The 15,396-nt window shown below is 38.1% G+C and overlaps 1 protein-coding gene across 2 annotated transcripts; it reads right to left on the reverse strand.

The window, feature by feature from the left end:
* Positions 1-8,814: 8,814 nt before the first annotated feature.
* Positions 8,815-12,654, reverse strand: LOC136229613 (glutamate receptor 3.7-like). 2 transcript variants are annotated; one of them, XM_066018510.1, is made up of 6 exons: positions 12,098-12,654; positions 10,644-11,992; positions 10,294-10,571; positions 10,189-10,220; positions 9,696-10,105; positions 8,815-9,416 (listed from the first exon to the last, which is right to left on the reverse strand). In XM_066018510.1, the coding sequence occupies exons 1-6, from the start codon at positions 12,342-12,344 to the stop codon at positions 8,934-8,936; spliced, it is 2,799 nt and encodes a 932-aa protein (XP_065874582.1). In that variant the 5' UTR covers positions 12,345-12,654; the 3' UTR covers positions 8,815-8,933. The 2 variants fall into 2 exon arrangements, with proteins under 2 accessions (XP_065874582.1, XP_065874583.1); XM_066018511.1 differs by having other exon boundaries at positions 9,406-9,544.
* Positions 12,655-15,396: the final 2,742 nt, after the last annotated feature.

The following is a 15,396-nucleotide window of genomic DNA, read 5'->3' on the forward strand; positions in this document are numbered from 1 at the left end:
ATACAACCTCATCTGCTGATTAACCTTTGATTCTTTGACCTTGCTCGTTCCCTCGTAGGTGACCTCTAGCTTCTTCTAGATTTCTTGTGCTGACTCATAACCTAAAATCTTATTGTACTCTGCAGCATCTAGAGCACAATGAAGCATGTTTATAGCCGAGGCGTGGTTTTGCAATTTTTTGAGGTTATCCTTAGTCCACTTTGCCTCTTCCTTGACAACTTTTACGTTATCAACAATTTCATAGGGAACAAATGGGCCTTGGACTATTGCTAGCCATGCACTCATGTTTGTTGTCTGAATGAAATTTTTCATCCTATTCTTCCAAAAGGTATAGTTTGACCCAAAGAATAGGGGAGGCCTAGTGATAGATAAACCCTCAAGTAGTATTTGAGTTGTTTCATTTCCAGGAAGGAAACGAGTGATGTTTGCAGCCATTACGAGGATCAGCTCAAGATAGTTTTATCTTGTGCGTTGAGCTACTTAGCTCTGATACCACTTGTTGGTCCCGTGTAACGTGAGAGAATTAGTTCCAAGGGGGGTTAGGAACTATTTAAAAAATTTCTCTTTAAGGCTGCCTTCTTTTGTTAAAACAAGACTTTTACTTAGTCGTTTCGCATAGTGGTGCTGAGTGAAATCAAAGGCAGGTTTAGTTAACTGGTAACTAAGACTGCTTCTGTCGTTGAGTCAGGAGATAGCACTGAAGTCTATTCCTGAACTCAGTACTCAAGCCACACTACTCATTTACTAGGCATAGTTCAAAGTAAGCATATAAGGAGTACCTTCCTGGTTCGGCCTCCTGCCTACGTCCAGTCCCCGGAATCCTTCCGAGCTTTAATCCACTATTGAGCTCTTTCAGGTAGAGCACAAACCTCTTACAATAGTCAGTGAGTATACAGAGTACCTTCCTCTATATCCTATATCCAATACTATTTCTACCACTGAGTGTTATAACCGAGCAACTCAGTATCTCTTTCTAATCTCTAGAAATGATAAAGGTTTTGTTCTAAATACAAAGAACACTTTAGATGATTTACAATCTAGGCTTTTACACAAAATAAGAATGAGTGTAAGATTTCTTTGCTTTGCTTTAGCACAGAACTCCAAGTAGCAATTTGGTCAGTGTTTCAACTTGGTGAAGATCTGCATCGAACGAAGCAAATGAGAGGCCTATTTATAGTGACATTTGAGGCACTGGTTATTTCAAATTTCAAAATAATCGTTGGAGGGAAACGACCTGCTGTCGCTTTCACTCGTTAGTACTCAGTGTCTTCGGCCAATGAGAATGTTGCCTTTTCTGTCTGATTCAGGTGGCAGGTACTTCTGGTTGGTAGGCGTCAGATTGTCTCTCTACTTATGGTAAAGCCTTCTAGACAGCTTCCTACAACGTCTGAAACTTTCCCGAAGTGGAACAACTTTCCCTCGAAGTTGTTTAGGTCAACTGCTGACCTGTCTTCTATCCGTTCGACTCAGCAGCTTCGGCACGAAGTTGTTAGGAATGCCTTCTGGATCCTTCCATCTGTTGGGCCGCGTTCTTCAGCTGAGTTGGATCTGTTGACTTGGGCTTTAACCTTCTCTTGTGGGCTTTTGGGCCTTGGTCTTTAATATCTTGTAATTCTTATTAATTTAAATACTCAACATTGAACAAACACATTAGTGGTGAATAAATCAAAGCATTTAAATTTAATGTGTTGGAATATTTTATCATAGGAATTTAAATCTAATTTAAATAATTTTTTCAAATCAAAATCATTGTGAAAATGTGTTTCAACACACATTGATAGCGCCCCCAGCACCAACCCTTCAAAAAAGACAAGATGCCGAGAAGTCAGCTTGATTAAATCAGAGATGTATTGCCTCTCCCACTGAGCCCCGTAAACTGGCCTTAGCCGTTTGATCCAATCAGTCCAGAGCGAGGTATAGTGCAGCTAGGTCTTATTCTTGCCACTGGATGGAGGGCAGCTGAGATCCTGGTAAGTTAGCAGCTCTTGGTCCGAAGCTAGAGGATAGGGAAAATCCGACAAGGCAGTAGTAGGAGGACAGTTGGTCATAATATACAAAGTCTGCTAAAAGAAATGAGAGAAAAGAGACCTTAAACTCAACAAAGGGTGAAACGAGAAAGAGAACTAAAAGAAAAACGAACAGAACAAAGAAGAAAACCTACTAGAGGGCTTGGTGTCGAGGAGGAACCGGTGTATGGAGTAGCGGAAGATTTCGCCATTTCTGAGAAGAAAAAAGATACATGCAAATAAAGATCAATACAGTAAAAGCCAAAAGCGAGGAAAAAAGAGAGAAGGCAGAGACGAAACTTACCGGAATGAGAAAATCGCATAAGGGAAGAAGAAGCTGAGTTCTTTTGGGAAATTGAAAAGCGAGGTGGAGATCATCAGGTGCAAAGGGAATATTTAAAAGAAGAAAGAGAGGCGAAAAGTTTGAAAACGGCTAGGAGTGTATTGGTGGAAAAGTTATAGCTCGAATATGAGTTATGGCGGAGTCAGTTACAAACTCAAAAAGTTGACAGGTCATTATGATCAGCCTCCAAGAGTGCGAAAAGGAGAAAAGGGCAAAAGCGTCCAGGTATCAGCTCTATATTCGAGAACTAATACCTGAGGGGGCAATTGTTTCCCCTACAATTATGCTGGGACTAATTGAGAGGGGTCAGTGTAGAGAAAGTGCTAGTAGGAGAAAAAGCCAGAGAATGGTTCTCAGTTAGCATTGCCCGTGAGAAATAGAGCAAGCTGGCCAAAACAACGGGAGAAGTAGTGTTTCTTCAAGGCAGCAACTTACTCCACGAACTAAGAATAGAAAGGAACGTGGGACAAGAACGTGGGTGGTTTAGGGACATGGAGTGAATCCACGACGAACAAGAGCTTATTGTGCAAAGAGAACCAATTCAGAGAACGTGGGGTTAGTGGAGGAAGGACGTGGGAGCAGCGGTTATTAGCACCACAAAGCCCCAATATTTAAGGAGGAAGAAAAAGAGGAAGAAAAGATCCAACTCAACCAATTCAAGAACAATGAAATCAAATCAAATCAAATCCTAATGGAATTCAAACAATTCTCATATTACGGACTCTAGCTATTCTACAGCCCCAGTTTGTTCATTCGAATCTTACTTTCAACTTGTAAGCTCTAGCTCTAGCCTTTCGGTTTGATCAATATAAACATCTCAATTCAATTCAAAGAACACTTCTCTCTTTAGATTCTTTCTCTTGCAACATCTTAGTGTAGTCATAACCAGTCTTCTAGGTTCCACTACAAACTTTAAGCATTTTATGTCCTTTAAGCTTTTTTACGCTTTCGTTTGATTTGAAGTTAGATCTTAGCTCTCAGCTCTTTTTGTAGTTTTTCAACAAAGCTACTGGCACGCTCACAATTCGATCCAATCCATACCAAAAAGGCACAAAATAGTTTGCTGTCTTCGCAGCTTCAGCTTCGGAGGATGATGATTCATCACTATCGCTCCAGGTTGCCACCATTGCGTTCTTCCCATTTCTATTGTCTTTCTTCAGAGTAGGATAGTTGGACTTAATGTGACTAGGTTGGTGACATTCAAAATAGGTAATGGGCTTTGAAGTATCCTTTTTGAGCTTACTGTCACCATACTCATTTTTAGTCTTGTCATATTTTTGGAAGGGCTTCTTTCCATACTTTTCATTCTTCCGGAACATCCTTTTCATCTTCCGGGTAAACTTAGACATTTCTTCATCATCAATGGAGCTCTCGTCAGTAGAGTCTGCCTTCATGACCAAAGACTTTTGCTTCTTGTCTTTTGACTTCTCCTTGCTCTCAAAGCTTTTCATGGAGATCGCATGAGTCAAAAGAGATCTAATAAGCTCATCATATTTGTAAGTTGTTAGATCCTGAGCTTCTTCCACATCAGTCTTCTTAGCTTGCCATCTTTTGGGCAGGCTTCTGAGTATCTTCTTTACTTGCTCTTCTTCAGTAAAGGCCTTTCCGAGTCTTTTGAGCTCGTTGATAATATTGGTGAATTTGGCATTCATCTCAGAGATGTCTTCCCCATCATTCATCTCAAACATCTCATACAGCCTCATGTGCTGGTTCATCTTTGACTTTATCACTTTGCTTGTGCCTTCATAGGTCACTTTCAGCTTCTTCCAGATTTTTTGTGCTGACTCACATCCTGAAATCTTGTTATATTCTGCAGCATCTAACGCACAGTGAAGCATATTTATGGCAGAAGCATTATTTTGCAATTTCTTAAGGTCATCTTCTGACCACTTAGCCTCTTCCTTGACAACTTGTTTACAATCCACCATTTCATATGGAATGAACGGGCCTTTGACTATTGCTAGCCAGGCACTCATATTCGTGGCTTGGATGAGATTTTTCATTCTGTTCTTCCAGAAGGTATAATTTGATCCAAAGAATGGAGATGGTCTAGTGATAGACAAGACCTCATGCAAGATCTGAGTTGTTTCATTTCCAGGCAGGAAACGAGTGCTATTGGCAGCCATTATGGGATCAGCTCAAGATAGTGTTATCTTGTGTATTGAGCCTTTAAGCTCTGACACCACTTATTGGTCTCTTGTTATATGAGAATTAGTTCGTAAAGGGGGGGGGGGGAGGGGTTAATGGAACTATTTAAGATTTAAAAAATTTGCCAAGTAAAAATATTTCTCACAGTTCAGAGAATAAATATTTAGGGTTCAAAAGCAACTTTAGTTGACCAACAACTAAGATTGATTCTGACCTTAGTTTGAAGGACAACGCCTCAGAAGGGCTTCTGAACTTATCTCAGTTTAAAAGCAACTCTGACTAATTTATGTTTCTGAAATATAAAAGCAAGCAATAAGGAGTGTGAGTTAGAGATAGTAATACTCAGCAGTGTTATCCTAGTTCGGCCTCCTGCCTACATCTAGTCCCCAGAATTCGTCTTCCGAGCTTTAATCCACTACTGAGCTCTTTCTGGTAGAGTAGAAACCCTTACAATAGCTATTGAGCAATTACAGAATACCTTCCTCTATAATCCTACACTCAGAACTATCTAACTCTGTTTGCTAAATACCGAACAAACAGAGCTTCCGAACTAATCTAATAGATTGATAATTTTGTTCTAATCTAAGAACACTTTGAAAGATCTAAAGAAATGATTACACATAAGAATAAAGAAGTTTGTGTAACGTTCTTGCGTTGCTTTGCTTTGCTTGGAACTTCAAGAAAATGATTCACTCAGAATTTGTGCGTTGAAGATCAAGTTCCAAAGTTGCAAATGAGAGGCCTTTTATAGTTGACACTTGAGGCTGGGATCATCTCGAATTTCAAAATAACAGTTGGGAGGGAAACGTTCTTCTGTCGATTTCACTCCTCAGAGGCCAGTGTCAACAGCCAATAATCTTCTATCTTTTACCGTTGATTTGTCTGTTGCGCTGTGCTTTGGAGTTGGTCGGAAGCAGACTGGCAAGTCTAACCAAATCACGCAAAATTCTCAGGTTGACCAGGAGACAAGCTGTTTGTTGGTTCTGAATCTTTCCTTATTTGGTGAGGCTTTGTCAGTTGCGCAAAATTCAAATCTTAATCTTGTCCAGCGTGGTTGATCTTGCCCAGCATGGCTTGATGTTTGTCTTTGAAGGATTTGAAGCAGAAGCATGTTGATATTTAGGAAATGAATTTCAAAAAAATTTCCTAAACAAACAATCAGTGTGATCCAATCATTCTGATTAAACAGTCAAACATCAGATGTTTGACATCAAATCCTTAACCAAGATTATTAAGTTCTTCAATAATCAAATTGATATTTATACTACGAGATTGGAATAATACCTCTAGTAGATTCCAATCTTTGAGATTGGAATCTACAAGATTGATATCTATACTCTTTTAGATTGATCTTATCTTTGAGACACATAGGCAGGCTTCTAGATCCTTCTGCCTGTTGGGCTAGAGCTTGATCCACAAGCGTTTGTCTAATGGGCTTGGATATAAAGGCTTAAGGCCTTTTCTAATTTCTTTGAACTTAAACTTAAATCATCAACACTTCAACAAACACAATATTATAAATAAATCAACATTTAATTTTCATATGTTATTAATTATGAAGATGTTAATTTAATTTAATATTCTTGGGTAAATTCCAAAAAAAAAAACTCTATGGTTTCATGTAGTTCCAAAAAAAACCCTTGGGGTTTGTTTTTACAAAAAAAAAATCCATGTGGTTTACGCCGTTACCCGAAAAACGGAAAATGGCTTAATGGTGTTAAAAAAGCTGACGTGGCACAGGGATAAAGTTGGAAAATCGATTTTTTTTTATTTTTTTATTTTTTTCCTCTCTCTCCTTCTTCCTTCTTCTTCTTCTTCCTCTTCCTCCTCCTTCTTCTTCCTCTTCTTCTCTCCTTCTCCTTCTTCTTCCTCTCTTCTCTCCTTCTTCTTCCTTCTTCTTCTTTTTTTTCTTCATTCTTTTTTTTTAATTTCCATACTCCGGAAATATGGTGGAAAATTTCCCGATTTTCGGAAATCTGGAAATTTTCCAGATTTCCGAAACTTAAAAAAAATAAAAAAAAGAAGGAAGAAGAAGGAGGAGGAAGAAGAAGAAGAAGAAGAAGAAGAAGAAGGAAGAAGAAGGGGAGAAGAAGAAGAAGAAGAAGAAGGAAGAAGAGGATGAGAAGGAGGAAGAAGGAGGAAGAGGAAGAAGAAGGAAGAAGGAAGAAGAAGAAGGAGGAGAGAGAGAGGGAAATAATAATAATAATAAAAAATCGATTTTCCAACGTTACCCCTTGCCACGTCAGCACTTTTAATACCGTTAACCCATTTTCCGTTTTTCGGGTAACGGCGTAAACCACAGGGGTTTTTTTTATGTAAAAACAAACCATAAGGGTTTTTTTGGAACTACATGAAACCACATGGGTTTTTTTCGGAATTTACCCAATATTTTTATCATAATCAAAATCAATGTAGAAATTGTGTTTCAACAGTATGAACCTTAATCCTCAAATGGAAAAAGTGTTTGATTTAATTTGATAAAAGTTGTCTTTCTTACAAAACATTAGACTTGTATACCTCCCTAACCCTAGGTGAAGAAAGACCTAATACCCCTCTATGTATTACTAACATCATCTAAACAATAGGGGTAAAATGGTTGGAAATAAAATAAGGACAAATAAGAAATAATGCTAAGTGGAAAGACATTAAATATAAAATTAAAAAACAGTAAATATCACGTATGTAGAATGTGGCAGAATTGCATAACTTTCCTATAAAGTAATGTCACACGGCGTATGGCTTTAGAGACACGACGTGTGGCTGAAACTCGAGTAATTCACACAACGAGCTATGGGATGGACTCACCGTGTGGCTTTTCTTCCGAACAAGTTAGGGACTAGCACACCGATGATTCACACGACGTGTGACATTAGTGACACGTTGTGTGAATTAAGCTTTGAGAAGCAGAAACTCATCAACGATCTCACACCACGTTTGGTCTGAGTGACACGTCGTGTGGGTTTCTTAGCTCAGATTCTGGATGCCCGCTAACTCATGCGACATGTAGTTGGCCTCACATACCGTGTGAGCCTTGTATCAAAAGCTCCTCTGTTTGCTTCATATTGATGCCTTCATTAGTCCACCTTGAACATTTCACCAATAACATTTATGGATATGACTTCGTGGCTTATCAGTGGTTGTTTTTTCTACATTAGTAGGTGTTGTTGCATTGTCTTTAGTTAGATAACTCTAAAGTTGGCATTTTTGGTGTTATATCTACATCTGAGCATCAACCATATGTTGATGAGTCTCAAAATGTTGTGTTGGATACTCATGGAACTTACACATAGTCTCCATTATTGCTGTATTGGGATCAAGAAGAGTCCCCACCATTCACTTAGCTTTTCCTGAAGGAGGAAGATCATTTTGTAAAATTTATAATCTCCTACATTTCAACTTCTTCCAACCATTCCTCTCGTTGGATTTGGTACAACAAGTAGCTCGATAGTTAGACTTAGTGTTCATGAAACAATATCAATTTCTCTAGGAGTTTTAAGAGTATTTTCCTCATGGTTCAAGATAAAGGTTGTATGAATATATATTGAAAAAGGTTGTCCAATCCATGTTCAATGCACCAAATGATCGAACTTATATATCTATGTATCAAGGCCTTACACTGCCGTTAGGGCGGACCCTGTATAAACTATGATACTCCAAAGTTAGTAAGAGAAATAGAGAAACTGGTGAGAGAAAACACGGTACTAAAAAATGAGTTCAAGATCCTTTAATATCTTATATAGGTTGGGGTAGATGATAAATGATCTTTATATCCTTAAAGTTGTGGTTTATCCTTAAAATGACTCGTATGTCCTTAAATGAGGAGGTTAGTTGATGGACTTTATATAAGGGTAATGGGTCTTAAACTGAATCAACCATTAATCAGCCCATATACTTAAGTCTATTATTTTCATGTAATTTATCTGATTTCTCAGTTCGAAACTTATTAGGAATACTTTAGGTGGATCTTCTCTCAATTAAAGTTTTATGTGGGATTCGAACTTGAAATCAAACTTAAACTACTTGAGACCCTTAACCAGTCAAAGCATTTGAATCAATATTTATGGTATATTTTACAAATTCAGATAAATTTGTAAATTTTTTAAAAGGGTGATATAGTTTAATTTTGTATGCATTCCTAGATATGTTTGAAAATTGGGCGTATTGTTTTTGGTTTAGAAAACATTATTGAATTGACAACATTTTGGTGGCCACTAAGCAAGGAGGAATGAATTGGTCCAATGCATTGTACTTTATTGCATTCAAATGTTCAGTATCTTTTCAAATTACACCTACAAATCTAGCACGAGGAACAAAAACTAAACTAATCACTATTTGCGAATTTAGTTTTGATAAACTCCACAAGGAAGGATATGAATATACTAATATTATTTACAAGTTATATATCTATATTTTTACAATGCACAAGCATAAAGTGTTTAGAATGCATAATTGGCAGATCCTCTAGATTCTCTGAAAGAAGTATTTGATATTTCTAAGCTCACCTGTGGTGTAGGTGTAGGTGTATGATTCTCAGATTGAGTGAAATATTTCTTGATAGCTTCTTCTTTCTCATCAATGAAGTCCAGAAAGTGAAAAAATACTTGGTAACAACGAGTTGTTGATGAATTGTGAGATGCTGAAATCACCTGCATTTCCCTACGTTTATAGCGCACGAATTGGCCAGCAACTCTTAGGAGAAATACTACAAGAGCAGCAAGAGTAATGGCACCACACAGAAGATATAGACCCCAGAAACTGATCATTTGGAGTTGGTTTGCCTCTGAATTTTGACGCTTTTCTCCAGGACACCCCTTCTTGCAGAACCATTTCTCCCGGATCTTTTGAAGCATTCCATTCTCCGAAAGTTTTAAAATTGCAGTGGACATGTCTACAGCCAGGGGAGAATCTTTTTGAAACGCCTTATTCATCATAATGAACAACTTTTAGTACAAAAGTTTCAATGGATATTCACATAGAAACAAACTGAAAATAATTTAGAAGATACTTGTATTGCATGTGGATGTGGCACACATGGTCAAACTATTTTCTGCAATTATGCGAGGGGGCAATGTGTCAAAATTGAAGTACAGGATCAATTTTTTAATGGCGTGTACACGTATTGTGAATGGGAACAGAAGTCCTCATTCATGAAGCTAATAGCGTATAATGTAGGACATGGTGTAGAGAGATGAACTTACAAATCCCCATCCGGCCCTGGTAAACTGGTTCCCGATGATACCAAATTCGGTTTGATTTGCAAGAAATAGTTCAACATATGGAAGCTCATCCACTATTGCAGCTACCCCTCCCACATTATTCGGCCCAAGCCTTAGCGCTCTTTCATACTCTTGCGGGGACTTGAGCGACACGAGTCTGTAAGGAGGTATGTAGAGACTTTCAGACAGGTAGCCAAAGGCAAAGGAGCCCACCTGGTATCCTATCGGCCAATTACTTGCAACCAAGCTCTCAATTCCGGTAATCGGTGAAGAAAGTTGCTGGAGTGTAAGGATTGAAGTCAAGTTTGCTGTATAGCTTGCAGTTACCACCATCAAAAGGAAAAGCCATACTACCATCACCATTCGACCAAGAGGACTTACAATAGTTTCTTCTGCAATTATAGTTCTAAATGTATCTCAGCAAGTATTATTTTAGATAAAGTAAAAGGAGAGGAGAGGTCTATAAGTTCCTTACGGTTTGTCTTGAACAGTGTCGAAAAGCTGAACCTGCGGAAAATAGCCAGCAAATAATCTTTACTATATGCAGTGAAGTGATCCATCTAAATATTGGCAAACTTACATGAACATGGTGACAAGCTGCCTTCTAGGAGGACCTCTGAATTCATCATTGACTCGATGTTCGAGAATCCAAATGACAACTGCAATCATTACAAAAGAAGCTGCAGTTGCACACCACATATCCACTGTAAATGGTTTTAGAAACACCCAAGCACTTCCTTTTGAATTGTGGATTGGAGCCACAACAACAAGACCTGTAGCAGCATAAGGCTGAGAAAAATCCACTATTTTTGTTCGGTTTGTGACAATCGCAATGTCTCCTACAACCGCATCAAATACCTGACAACACCAAGGTATTAAACAATAAATATGCATTTTCATCCAATTCTTTTAAAATATATATAGACTTACATCTTCTTCTACCATCCGTATGAGCTCATTGTAGTTGGGATTGGACCGACCATCCCCAAAAGGCTCAAACTTGAAAGGTACTTCATATGGGACTAATTTCCTTGCCTCAAGGAACACATCTATACAATATCCAACAATTTCATGGCTACTACTTCTCAATTCAGTAACAAAATCAACAAAGCTGGTTCTTTTTGGCACACCAATTCTTAATGGTCTTTCATTGTCAGCAATTACCCATCCGCGTGGCGTTTCTACCTTTCCCCCAGGCCAGGTGATATTCTGAAGCTTCTGATTTATTCGAGAATATATATTAATATTGCGAGTCTCTGGCGGCACAAGTGAAAAACCTGAATTGTTAGACCAATAACCAACTGTACGAATAGACTTGTTTTCTATATTAATAACATCATATCCTCCACTCTCAATATTCCTGTCTTCATTAAACCGAATTCGACCACTTAAACCAGTGAAGTTCACCTGCAATAATAGCTCACGCAAATAATCTCCACCAGTGAAGACTTTGAGCTCTCTTAGCTGCAATTCAGATTGTTTCATCTCAACTAGCTCATCAACTGTAGAAAAAGTAATATTCTCGAATTGGTCAAGAAAACTGTCAATTGCATATGCAGCTGCCCATACTGTATCATAAGCCTGAAGAGCATAGGCATTCAGCTCAGAATTCATTGACCCGTTTTGCTGCATTTCCCTTCTCCACCATGACATGAAATTTCTCTTCTGCCTCGACTCTGGAATATGTTGCCGAAGTACAACCACTCCTTCAAGAGCTCTAAATGATGTTTGATTGATTTGACTTTGAGAGAATGAATTAATAGTAACAGAAAGCCAATCAGTTGCTAGCCACACATAATTATTCGTCATCATTTCAAGATTTTGAGCAACGGCAAAGATCCTTAATCCAGGGTCTGGATTAGTATGAACAACATAAACACGAGGACCAAGCAATTTGGAACTCTTGAGCAAATCTATTAGCTCAGAATCAGTAAAGTTGACATTGAGTCGGAATTTGTACATTTTTGCCATGTACTTATCAAGTTGAGAATCCAAAGCAGCTACACCGTTCCTGCCACAATCATCATCCACATAGATAGCAATGAGCTGTTTCCATCCAAAAAAATCAACCAAATCAGAGATGGCAGCCATCTGATAAGCATCAGATTGCGTTGTTCGCATGAAAAAGGGGAATTGGAGAGCAGAGAGAGTTGGATCAGTTGCAGCATATGAAATAAGGGGTACTTTCAAACCATTGGCAATTTGAGAAAGCATATGTGCTATTCCAGAGGATTGTGGGCCAATTATAGCCACTACATCTTTCTCAAGTACCTGAAAAGCTGATGGAGGAACCAACCTAACTTAGTGTTTGTTTTGAAATCCAATATCACAAACAGATAAAACCTAATCCTAATAATGTTATTGAGAGAAGGTGGATTACCTACCTTCAATAGAACCCAAGAAGACACTACACTTTGCATCCTCCATAAATATGTTGAGCTCAGTCCCATTAAGAATTGTTGTATCCTTATTAACATGAGAAATTGCAGCCTCCATTGCTGGCCTTGCAGCTCTACCAATAACAGAGTCAAAAGTCAAAACTGCACCTATGTTCACAAGTTTAGGCCTCTGGGGAAAAACAAAACCCCAAAAGAGTAGCAATATGGAAATAAACAGAGTTGGTTTTGCCATTATCCTTAAAACCCAAGGTCCTAAAACATTTTGGAGGAAAATCCAGTAGAAAGAAAATACTATAATCCTAGAGGTTGAGGTTGAAGAAAAGGGAGATGGGTTGTGAACTAGGCCATTTGATTTGCAACAAAAAGCAAGCAAAAATAGAATGGGTTTGAGAAATTCTAGAAAGAATAATTAGAGAAGAAATAGAACTGACTCAATTGACATTTAATCAATTTTAAGGGAGACGATAGAAGGAGAAAGATCATGGCAGTTCAGCAAGAGAGAGAACAAGAGTTTTCGGGTTTGGAAACAAACAAGACAAAAGAGAAAACAAAGTCCCACTTGCTCTTATTTAATTTCCAACTTGCTTAGCGGTTTATTTTTTAATTATTCATACATTTCCATTATTCATCCCGTAAATACCTCCCATTAAAAATCAATAAATAAAACAAAAAAAATATTATAAATTGAATAAGTATAAATTTAATAAATTATCCATCTAAAAATTGAACAAATTGAATCTTAATAATTAAAAATAAAGATCAGGAAGTTGCTCGTGGAGTTAGACAATCTCGAACCAGTCAATTTGATTTCTGATAAAAGGGTTCTGTGTTTAGGGAGCCAAAATTTAGTTAAAACTATTAGAAGGATTTGCTCTTCTTTCGAAAATATCAACTTTTGTCATGTTTATAGAGAGAAGAATCGGGTGGCAGATCGGCTTGCTGCAGCTATGATACCAAATGCCACGGGGCCAATCGTCGAGGCCCGTGTGGCGCTTACTTATCATTTCCGAAGTAAGCCAGCCAAGGGAACTAGATCACTCTAGTTGCAAGAATCACGCACAAGGGTTAGATAGGAACCACATATAGTGAATATAGTAGCATACATACGATACCAGCATAAGGGCAACCATCTCAATCATACACACACATGGATAACATATAGGACACTCAAGAATGAACAATACACGAATGATGTTATTCATAGATAAGCAGCAGTGTTACACCAAAGGTCTCATCTCGTAGTAGTAGCGGGGCAACTACTAGAGATGATAGACTACCGACAACCGAGTGACTGTCCATTGTGACAGGTCACTCCCCCCTATAGTGTTTCTTATACCAAGTCCAGTCCTACCGATAATGGCTATTACAATGCTCCTCATCACATAATAGAGTAAGTCTCTCCCCATTATTACATAGTCTGATTACAAAGATAACCCCCCCCCCCCTTACACTCTCCTCCACTCAGAGGTTCGACGTCCCTGTCGAACGGGTTTTGATGAAGTCTTCAATCTTGTGCTGGAAAGATTGGAGGTCAGTTGTTTTCTCCCAACTTGTTTCTTCTATTCCTTGAGCTCTCCACTTGACAAGGTACTTTGTGTGAGGGCGTCGATGACATGCCGTTGCTGTGCGTTCTGCAAGGATTTCTTCCACTTCTTTGCTGGCATGTGCTTTCTTTGTGGTTGGAGGTCGCTTTCATTTGTTGCGCTAATCATCTGCTGTGTCTGGATGGTACTGTTTCAAGTTGCTGACATGGAACACTGGGTGGAATTGTTGGAAATTAGGCTAAGGTATAGTAGAGGAAATATAAAAATTTTAACCTACTTCCATTTAACCACAAGATCCGTTAACCGTTATTTCATATAAAGAAGGATAAGAAGAAATACATTTTAGAAGTTCTATATACCGTTGCAAACGAAGTGCCCACAACTTCAAAAGAGATAGAAACTGTCTACCAATCTGCCCCTATCCGAAACAGACTTTCCAGACCTCCGAACTACAATCCCTTCGATGAAAACGTGGAAGAATATGTCTAGAAGCTCCTGTCCAAAAATCGCGACGATCCGACGGTTCAATCTACGGGAATCCGCGAAATCGTGAACTGACCTAATGTAGGAGTAGTAAAACGAATTTCTCCCTTTTGTTTGTTTTTCTTCTTCGAGTTCCCAAACACGAAATAAAACACGGGAAGATTAATTTAGTATCAACCGTTGAATAGCAACCAAAGTAGATTGCCTCTAAGTAATCAACACAAGATCAAGGATAAAAGAAATAGATGAAAATTAATTGATCAAACGAAGCCGTAGAGAAATCTCGTCCTCGAACTAGGGGTGTCGAATTTTCTCTCTCTTGGACTAGGTGAATTTAGAAAATCACAAGTAGGGTATGGCTTGCTTGGATTTCGAAAATCTCAAGGGAAGGGGTATTTATAATCTCTTGTATCTAATCCCTAGTTAGATAGAATTAGGTTACTAAATAGGAATTCCATTCGGAATAGAATTCCTAATTATTATCTCACTATATATCTAATATATTAAGGATAATAATAATAACCTTATTGGATAATAATAGGAGTATATTAATCTAATTAAAACTCCTAACTTAATTATCTCTTAATTAATTTAATTCATATTCCTAATCTAATTAGGATTAACAAAATCAAATTAATTATTCATGTATATCACTACATGAATTTCGACCCCCTTATGTCCATGGGCCTTATTGGGCTCAATTGGGCTTCTATCAATTAATTAACATCTATCTCTCTTTTAGGTGCCAAGTCTTATGTGTGACCCATTAGGTTCTTATTGCTTCTAGCCGTATGCAACGTTATTAAATTAATTTTCAAAGAATTATATTTAATCTTTGCATAACGGAATGATGTACAGAGTATGTGATTAGAAAGTCCGTAATCATTCCCCCAGAGCTATAAGAAGACAGGTTGATTCTGTCGTTAACCTTTCTGTATTAGTTACAGTATAATTCGATCTTTTATCAACTACATCCTTGAACTGAATCTTATGACTATGGGTGATGTCAAGTCACATATAGCGAGACGTTCGTTTTACTTGTACAGGCCGAGTCAACTCAAAAAGATAGGTTAAGTGAAATCTGTATTTCTTACTCTTAAGCTATCACCTTGCAATGATTTAGAGTCGAGTCTTCCACAAGCGATCCATGGATGTATCTCCCATTTATCGGGAGTGATAAATGCTCAATCCAATATATAACGACTCCGCAATTACTTCCTGTGATACCCAACGTCTACTATTCACACCCCAGAGTCA

The sequence above is a fragment of the Euphorbia lathyris genome, chromosome 5, assembly GCF_963576675.1.
Source record: "Euphorbia lathyris chromosome 5, ddEupLath1.1, whole genome shotgun sequence".
In the NCBI taxonomy this organism is placed as follows: domain Eukaryota; kingdom Viridiplantae; phylum Streptophyta; class Magnoliopsida; order Malpighiales; family Euphorbiaceae; genus Euphorbia; species Euphorbia lathyris.